Source organism: Chrysochloris asiatica, unplaced genomic scaffold (genome assembly GCF_000296735.1).
Source record: "Chrysochloris asiatica unplaced genomic scaffold, ChrAsi1.0 scaffold00169, whole genome shotgun sequence".
NCBI lineage: Eukaryota > Metazoa > Chordata > Mammalia > Afrosoricida > Chrysochloridae > Chrysochloris > Chrysochloris asiatica.
Genome location: NW_006408687.1, coordinates 5,835,834 through 5,845,950, shown reverse-complemented (window position 1 = coordinate 5,845,950; position 10,117 = coordinate 5,835,834). Strand labels below are relative to the sequence as shown.

The 10,117-nt window shown below is 41.0% G+C and overlaps 1 protein-coding gene across 1 annotated transcript in view; it reads left to right on the top strand.

Moving 5' to 3' along the window:
* The window catches only part of CCDC158 (coiled-coil domain containing 158), a 116,570-nt gene that overhangs the window by 31,363 nt on the left and 75,090 nt on the right, over positions 1–10,117 (top strand). The window contains exons 10-12 of the mRNA XM_006871582.1: positions 877–1,074; positions 2,495–2,977; positions 5,781–5,970. Coding sequence (XP_006871644.1) covers positions 877–1,074; positions 2,495–2,977; positions 5,781–5,970 — 871 coding nt within the window. The remainder of the gene's footprint in view (positions 1–876; positions 1,075–2,494; positions 2,978–5,780; positions 5,971–10,117) is intronic.

Here is a 10,117-nt window from a genome sequence, read left to right as displayed (position 1 = left end):
TTTTTGTTATAAAACTTCTGTGTTTACAATTGTGAGAGTCGCAATTAGTCATAATAATAATCACTCATTAATGAATCATAAGAATCTTATCTCCATCACTTTTAACCAGACCCATCTAGACAAGATGAAAACTATTCAATAGGGACTCTTTCTTTCCCCACACACTATTAAACTAAGCTCCCCCTTGAAACCTTGTAAGCCAGTCACTTTGTACCTTTATGGCCCCCTCATTTTAGGTAGCCAATGTCTACATGCCCATCCCTATCCATATCACCTGGATGCTTCACTCTCATCTCTAGCCCTTTGTGGCTATATCCTTGTCCATAGGCTCAGGTGTCCCCAGGTCTCACCATATTTTGGACCAACCAGACCTTCTTCTCTCATCTTCAGGTCCATGGGAGACTACGGAATGTAGTTGAACTCAGCCCATTCCTTCCTTGTTGCCTTTCCCCCTCTTCCACTCACCAGAAGACCAACCTGAGTACCCGCAAGCTTACAGGCCTGCTCATGTGTTCCCATTGAGTTTCAGTCTTAGAGGAAGGTTTATCCTGAAGGAACTTGATTGCTTGCCTTGATGGCTTCCCAGTGAACAACTTTCTTATTCTTTTAGTAGCCAGCCATACTGCCATTTTTTTTTTTGGTGTGTTTTTCCTGTTGATCTTTCTTTGAAGATGTATTTTCTGTTGCTCTAGCTGTTCCAGGCTGGTCTGCTTGCCCTTTCTAGTGTAAGAATTACTTGTTATTGTTTACCTGACCCATGAAAAAAGAATCCAATTCCAAAATCAAAGATTTCTTAAGTCACCTCAAAACTTCAATGATGATTTCCATTGTGTAATACTAGGCGGGGGAATGAAAACCACTCCTTTCTTCTCTTAGGCTGATCTACATAAAAGAGAAAAGGAGCTGAGTCTGGAGAAGGAGCAAAATAAACGTCTGTGGGATCGGGACACTGGCAACAGCATCACCATTGACCACCTGCGCCGTGAGCTTGATGACAGGAACATGGAGGTGCAGCGCCTGGAAGCACTCCTCAAGGCCATGAAGACCGAGTGCCAGGGGCAGATGGAGCGGCAGGTAAGGCCAGATGTGGAAGGCTTTGCTAGTTCTCAGTGGTCTCTTGGGGGTTTTAAAACATGTGTGGGCCTATTTTATACCTGTAGATTCTGTGAGCAATCTACAAAACCTGTTGTACATTTTTATTAAACTAAAAATATTACACTTTTATCTCTCATTTATGCATTGTTGAATAACTGAACTTCCATCCGCTTGTCTTTTTATTCTTACCTAGAAATTGGTAACTGAACAATTGTTAATGTATTCTTCAGAAAGGCAGTCAGTATCAAACTATAGGGTGATCTGAGGTGCAGATGTATTGAAGGAGTTTCCAACAGATGTTTTTGTTTTCTCCCCAAAGAAACTTTTCCCTCTTTTTTTCCCAAAACTGATTGAGGCTTTTGTATACACAGGATAGGTGCACTCAACAATAGAGTTGTGAAGTGCCATTGAGTCGGTTCCAGCTCATAGCCACCCTTTTTGGGCTTTCTGAGGCTTTACATTTTTGTGGGACCAGAAAGCCTCATTTTTCTCCTGTGGGGCTGCTGGCAGGCTCCAACCAAGACTAGCAATAGGAAAATGTGGCATGCTCTACTAACAGCATTGTACCTTCAGTAGTAGAAAGACAAAGTTCTAATGCCAGTTACTGTCACAGAGACAGAAAACATCACAGAAAAGTCTAAGCTCTCCCAAATGTGAAATCAAACCAAAGGGACCAGTCTTGGCTGAGACTCAGACAAAGATACTTCCCTATTCTGTGACCTAACCTGGGCAGGAAGAAAGATGGAAAGAGCAACTGGAAGTTAGAATCTTACTGTTTTTCAAATGTAGATTAGAGAATGGGAAGGCATGTTGAATAAAAGCCCTTATTTAGTTTTTCTCTGCGGTATAATTAAGGGGCAGGATAAGGATAGTTATCCTCAACTCTACAAACTTCCCCCTGTTGCCAGTGTTACCTTACTGTACATCAGTTCAGAATATGTCCTCAAAAGAAACTTCTCAACTCATCATCCTAAAAAGCCATTGTCAAGTAGCTTAATTGTTAAGTCCTTTCAAACCACTGCCGTCAAGTCTATTCTTACTCATAGTGACCCTGTAGGACAGAGTAGAATTGTTCCGTAGGGTTTCTAGAAACAGAAAGCCTCATCATTCTCCCAAGGAGTGGCTGGTGGGTTTGAACTGCAGACCTTTGTGTTAGCAGTCCAGTGCTTAACCCAATGTGCCATGAGGGTTCCTTAAATCCTCTTCATCTTGGTCTAATGATCACTTGTCAGTTTTGGATCTGGAGTTCTGCAATGTGATAGTTAACCTAAAAGTGGACATTTTCCAATTCATGACTTAGTGTTTTTGAGTAATTTTTAAATATTTCTGAAGTTAATTTTTTAATATTTCTACATCTAGCCTCCCAAATCCATGAAAATCTCTTTTCTTTAACAATCAGATGGCAGCAATTCAGGGAAAGAATGAAAGTCTAGAAAAAGTGTCTTCCTTGACTGCTCAGCTTGAATCCACCAAAGAGATGCTTCGCAAAGTAGTAGAAGAGTTGACAGCCAAGAAAATGAACTTAGAGAGCTCAGAGAGGACAGTATCAGACCTGACAGCTTCCCTCCAGGAAAAAGAGAGAGCCATTGAGGCTACCAACGCTGAGATCACGAAGCTCCGCTCCAGGGTCGACTTGAAATTGCAGGAGCTGCAGCACCTGAAGAATGAAGGGGATCACCTCAGAAATGTACAGACAGAGTGTGAGGCCCTCAAGCTGCAGATGACAGAAAAGGACAAGGTGATCGAGATCTTGCGACAACAAATTGAAAATATGACGCAGTTGGTTGGCCAGCATGGACGAACCGCTGGTGCCATGCAAGTGGAGAAAGCTCAGCTTGAGAAAGAGATCAACGACAGGAGACTGGAACTACAGGAATTTAAGGTCTGTAGCATTTCTGGTGGTTTCGCTTCTGAAATATCTTTCTTCTGTAGCTATGACCTAATATACTAAAAAGGAGTTCTCGGAGCTTTTGGATCCTCTGAAATTGTTTAGAAGTATTTGTGTCTACAAGGGGGCTACAGAATCTTCATGGAAAAATCCCATTATCTTTCACTTCCATTTTCCACAAACTGAAGTCCCCATGTAAGTGCATATGTGTGTTTTTGTGAGAAAGGACTCATGCTTTTAGGTAATTCCCAAAGGAGTGCATGGCTCAAAAATATTTCAGAACCTACTAATAGAGAAGAGGAAAATGCAGAAAATCCAGCTTTTCTGTGTGACCTTTCTTGATCTCAGTTTGATGTCTTGTCTCTTTTTTTAAGAAAGCCCTAACTTAGATCTCCATCTCTCACCACTTAATATGGGGGTGGGTGGGGGGGACTTCAAAAACCCATGGAGAAATGGAATGGAAAGACAGTGGAGTTTTTCCTCAGATTTTTTGAAGCCCCCCTCATATCTGTAACACAGTGAACTCTTCTCTGGATATTGAAGGATGAAGCACAGGTTGAGATTACTATCTTTAGTGTTTGACAGACTGGAAAATGGGTAGCATCCTTAACAGAAGAGTCCGAAAAAAGTCAAGAGAGAAAGCGCTCTGCGAGGAGGGACTAGAGGTTGATTTGGTCAGAGTTTGCCAAAGAGCACACCCAACAGAGAATTTCCGGCAGTTCATTGCAATTGCAGAATTAAAGTTTGTGTATTAATATTCTCTTCTCTATTCAAAGATCCAACCAGTGCTCACCACACCGTAGTCTAAGCCACCACCTCTCTGACTTGTACTTGCAGTTAGCTGCCTTCGGCTGATCTTCCTGCTTCCATTCTTCCTCCTGCTTCCATTACTGTTAATTCTTTACATATTTAGAAATGCTGTGTCATGAAAACCTTATATTCTGCCACTCCCATGCTAAAAACTGTCCAATAGCCTCTTACCTCAGAATGAAATCTCAAGTTGTACATTACTTTCAAGTCACTTTGCTTTTGTCCCTGGCTCCCTCTCTGACTGTCTCTCCTCCTACTTCTCTTGAGCTCACCTAACTCCAGTCACACTGGGCGTCATGCTGTACCTCAGACACATTACCTAACTGAGAATTCTCCACCAGCTGTTTACATGCTTGCTCTTTAACTGCTCTTCTTGACCAACAGTGTCAGGATTTCAAAGAAAACCCCCACATTCAGTGATTCACTGGGACAACACTCATGATTCGGAATATATTGTACTCAGGGCGGTGATCGATTATAGCAAAAGGATACAGGGAAATCAGCAAAGGGTCTCCCCCACATGGGTGAAGTCCAGAGGAAATCGGGAACAAGCTTCCAAACTCTCTCAGTGGAGTCACAGTGAACTTGCATAATTCCCCCAGCAATGAGTTGTGACAATACATGAAGTGTTAGCCAATGAGGCCACCTTGTTAAGAGACTCGGTGTCCAGTGTTTCTGTGTGGGGTGTATCCAAATTCCAGATTCCTGGGAGGAAAGCAGATGTTCAGCATAAATCATATTTTTCATACAAATAGTGAGCCCTTCTGACTTTTGTCAGGGTAGCTGAAACCCTCCTGAAATCCAAGTTCCCAGACACCAACCAAGGACCAATCTTGCAGGCAGGCCTTTCTAGAGAAAGCGATGTCAGACCTGATATGTTCATTCTTTTCTGCTCACAGCTTATCTCAAGTAGCAGTCTCTGCCCTGCACATTCAGACTACTTACTCACTCTTCTTTGTGTTTTCCTTTTCACTCTCTACTGGACTTAGTAAATATTTGTTTGTTGTGTATCTGCTCTCGCTAGAATACAAGCCCTGTGGGGACAAGGGCATTATTTGTTTTGTTCACTGCTATACAGGGCAGCACTAGGGGAAGATGAGCCAACATGAAGGGCATCCTCACCCAGCTGCCTCACCGTGTCTCCTCTGGTTCTGGCCCAACTACTGTACCCACAGTGTGTAAAGTAGTTGTTGTTGTTGTTGTTGTTGTTAAGTGCCATCGAGTCGGTTCCAACCCATAGCGACCCTGTACAGGGTTTCCAAGGGTGTAAATCTTTACGGGAGTAGAAAGGCTCATCTTTCTCCCGCGGAGCAGCTGGTAGTTTCTAACTGCTGACCTTAAGGTTCGCAGCCCGATTCGTAACCACTATGCTACCAGAGCTCCTTATGTACCTGGCACAAAATAGGGGATCAATGGATTTTCCTTTGAATGAATGAAAATATAGAAAAGAAACAGTGAAAGACTGTGGCAGGTGTTATTGGGCATTGATACCTAACATTAAAAAAACAGGTAAAACATTTCTTGTTTTCCTCACTTATTATTGGTGCTTTAAAAAAGAATACAAATTCTCTAGATTCATGGAAAGAGAAGGATCTGGGAGCTGATGGTCAGAAGGCAGGCTTGCAGAATGTGTCCTTTGGTGGCGTAAATTATTATATATGCCTGAATGGTTTTTTTTTTTTTTTAAAAAAAAGAACTAAAATGAATAGAGAGAAATACTGCTAATTGATGGTACATGGAGGGGATTATAATAATTGTAATGAAACAAAGTTATGATTTATTGGATGTAAAACTGATGATCTGCCCTGTAAACTTTCACTCAATTCACAATAAAAACTTTAAAAAAAAAAGAATACAAATTTAGTAAGCTAGGAAAGAGTGAAGATTCTAACTATAAATAGGATGCTAGTAGACTGTCATTTATAATTATACATGTACAGATTATCTTGTTTTGTTTTGGGCTTTTTGTACTTACCCATATATTTAGATTTTAAAAGATAAAAAAGATGCGAAGATACGGGAGCTTGAGGCCAGAGTGAGCGACCTGGAGCTGGAGAAGGTAAAACTGGTGAATGCAGGTTCTGAGCGGCTCCGTGCAGTGAAGGACATCAAACAGGAGAGAGACCAGTTATTAAATGAGGTGAAAACTAGTCGGAATGAGTTAAACGGTCTTACAGGTATGTTGTATCCATTCAAATTCTGCTAAAAAACATAGGAGTTCTATCACTAAAATCTAATGTGGATGTTAGGGCTATTGCAAAAGAATGCTTTCTCCTCTCATATTACAAATACAGACGGCTATGCTGCCTCCACGGCATTATTCATGGTCTGAAATCCTGTCTTACATTAAGCAGCAGCTAATTAACTCTACTTAGCCCAGAGCCCATGAAATTCAATATGAGTTTCCAGGAGAAAGGAGAAGTAAAGGGAAACCTTTGATCCTTTCATTCCAATAACTTCATAGAAGTCTAATCATGAAGTAAGGAAGTAAAGAGAATTAAACAAATTTCTTGAAAGAAAAAAAAAATCCAAGCCTTTAAATTAAAAGCTCAATACTGTCAGTTCATGATCGGTATTGGTATTGGTATGATTGTTGTTAGATGCTGTCGAGTCATTTCCGACTCATAATGACCCTGCATAGGGTTTCCAAGATTGTAAATTATGGAGACAGAAAGTCTCATCTTTCTCCTGCAGAGCAGCTGGTAGATTTGAACTGCTGACCTTGTGGTTCGTAAGCCCATCTTGTAACCCGCTACGCTTCTCAGGGCTTCTCAGTATGGTTACATTAAGCACCATCGAATCAATTGTGACTCACAGTGACCTTGTATAGGGTTTCCAAGGAGTGGCTGGTGATTTAAACCATTGACTTTCTGATTCAAACCAACCATATAGTCCAGTGCTTATCCTAAAGCGCCACACCAGGACTCCTAGTATGGTTATTTTGTTGCTGTTGTTAAGTGACGTCAAGTCAGTTCCAATGCATACCAACCCTGTATAGGGTTTCCAAGGAGCAGCTGGTGGGTTTGAACTGCTGACCTTGTGGCTCACAGTCCAGTGCTGTTCCTACAGTACTACAGCAGGAGTTAGTCACTTAATGCACACACAGAGTCAGTGATTACTGAGATTCTATGTCAGAAACTGTGATGGGCCCTGGAAGCACAGACACATATAGAAACGAGTTAGAATGCAGTGGAAGTAAGGTGGGTGAGTATAGCAGAGACGCCGGGTACAGAAGTTGCACCTCTGTCTCCTGTGGAAGATGATGGCTGTGCTGGGTTTGAAAGATGATGGGAGATTGGTAGGTGGAAAATAAGTGAAAGAACAGTCCAGACAGAGAGTTATGGGCGAAAGCATGAAGTCATGAAATAACATGATGTAACCTCACAAGTTCGGTCTTTAGTATCTAAAAACTGAAGATCAGAAGAGTTGTGGGATGACATCAAGATCATCACACAGGAAGAAAGCAAAAGGCCATGGAGAAGATGATGAGAAAGAAAAGACCAAAATGGATGTCAGAAAAGACTCTGACTTGCTCTCCAGTGTAGAGATGCTAAAGCAAATGGAAGAAGTGAGGAGGTTCAAGAGCTGAACAGAAAATTTCAAAGGGCAGCTTGAGAGGACAAAGTCAAATATTATAATGAAATGTGTAAAGACATGGAGTTAGAAAACCAAAAGGGAAGAACATGCTCAGCATTTCTCTAGCTGAGGGAACTGAAGAAAAAATTAAAACCTTGACTTAGAGTATTGAAGGATCCTATGGGCAAAATACTGAATGATGAAGAAAGCATCAAAAGAAGATGGAAGGAATAACCAGAGTCACTGTATCAAAAAGAAATGACCACCGTTCAACCATTTCAAGAGTTAGCATATGATCAAGAGCCAATGATCCTGAAGAAAGAAGTCTAAGGTTCATTGAAGTGATTGGCAAAGAACAAGGCACTGAAAACAAATGGGATAAAAATGGAAATCTTTCAGCAAAGTGAGGCAGCACTTGAGGCATTCATTCATCTATGCCAAGAAATTTGGAATACAACAACCTGGCCAACTGACTGGAAGAGATCTATATTTGTGCCCATTCCAAAGAGAAGTGACTCAGTGGAATGCGGAAATCATCGGACAATATCTTTGATATTGCATGTGAGCCAAGTTTTACTAAAGGTAATAACAGAAATGACTGTAACCATACATTGACAGAGAATTTCCAGAGGTTCAAGCTGGATTCAGAAAAGGACATGGAACAAGGGATATCTCATATCAGATGGATCTTGACTGAAAGCAGAGAATACTAAAAAATGTTTACTTGTGCCTTATTGACTATGCAAAGATTCAAGCTGGTTTCAGAAAAGGACATGGAACAAGGGATATCTGATGTCAGATGGATCTTGGCTGAAAGCAGAGGATACCAGAAAGATGTTTACTTGTGCTTTATTGACTATGCAAAGATGTTTACTTGTGCATTATTGACTATGTGTGGATCATGACAAGCAATGGACAACATTGTAAAGTATGAGTATTCCGGAACATTTAATTGTGCTCATGAGGAACCTATACTTAGATCAAGAGGCAGTTGTTTAAACAGAACAAGGGAACACCAAATGGTTTAAAATTAGGAAATGTGTGTGCCATGGTTGTATTCTTTTACCCTACTTATTCCATCTGTATGCTGAACAAATAATCACAGAAGCTTAATTATATGAAGAAAAATGTGGCATCAGGATTGGAGGAAGATTCATTAACCTCTTCCAATATACACATGCCAAGAGAACTTAAAATACTTATTGATGAAGATCAGAGACCACTGCCTTCAGTATGGGTTGCACCTCAACATGAAGAAAACAAAAATCCTCACCATTTGGACCAGTATGTAACATCATGGTAAATGGAGAAAAGATTGAAGTTGTCAATGACTTCATTTTGCTTGGATCAACCATCAACACTCATGGAAGCAGCAGTCAAGAAATCAAATGACATAGTGCATTAGGCAAATTTGCTGCACAAGACCTCTTTAAAGTGTTGAAGAGCAAAGGTGTCAGTTTGAGGATTAAGGTACGCCTGACCCAAGCCATGGTATTTTCAGTAACCTCATATGCATGCGAAATCTGGACAAGTATAAGGAAGACCATAGAAGAATTGATGCTTTTGAGTTATGGTATTGGAGGAGAATATTGAAAGTGCCATGGGCTGCCAAAAGAACCAACAGATCTATGTTGGAAGAAGTGCAGCCAGAGTGCTCCTTGGAGGCCAGAATGGCCAAACTTCGTCTCTCATACTTCGGATGTATTGTCAGGAGGGACCAGTCACTGGAGAAGGATATCATGTTTGGTAAGGTGGAGGGTCAGAGAAAAAGAGGAAGACCCCCAACGAGATGGATTGGCACAGTGGCTGCATCAATGAGCTCAAATGTAATGATTGTGAGGTTGGCCCAGGATTAGGCAGTGTTTCATTCTGTTGTGCATAGAGTCGGTTTTAGTCGGTACTGACTTGATGGCACCTAACAACAACAAACTGCAGAAGTTATAGGTTGGAGCAAAAATACAAAGGAATGAGGGGTTAAAATTTTGAGGCCAACTAGATAAGCATGTAGAGCTAGCCATGGATATTAAATAGGAAATTGTTGGGATCAGAATTAGAGGACCGAGTTAACAGGTAAATTGGAGAAAGACAAGGCTGAAAGGACAGACATCAGCTTGTTGAGGATTTTGCAGTAGTCTTGGGGAAATATGATGAAGAATTGAACTGTGACAGTGAGAATGGGAGAGGAGGAAAGAATTAAGAATGTTTTAGGAGATTGAATTAGTAGGACTTGATTAGGGGCATTGAGTTTGGACTTCACATTTTTAGTCTGTATTATTGAGAGAAAAAAGAATGAGGCCAACGATGGGAGAGACAACTCACAAGACTCATCAGAGTCTGATGCAGTCAATGTGAGGCGGGCTTTCTGGACATCCACCTGGAAATGTCTGGGTAGATGAGGATGGATTTCAGCAAAGAGGTCTTGGCTGAGTTCCCATTCTTCATAAATCTATCTGTTATATGTAAAGGCATAAATATAGATAAAAAGATACATGAATAAATGTGGTGTGTGTTTTCTAGTACACTGAATGAGGAGTTTCACCAGGTATTTTGTTATATACTGGAAATAAAAATCAGAGAGTACAATGATTCATTTCAGGTTACTTACAGGGTCATGAAGATTCACTGCATATAGATAATAGTTAAATCTGTGGTTGTTGTTGTTGTTGTCAGGTGCCATCGAGTCGGAACCGACTCATAGCGACCCCATGCACAGCAGAACGAAACAATGTCCGATCCTGGGCCAACCTC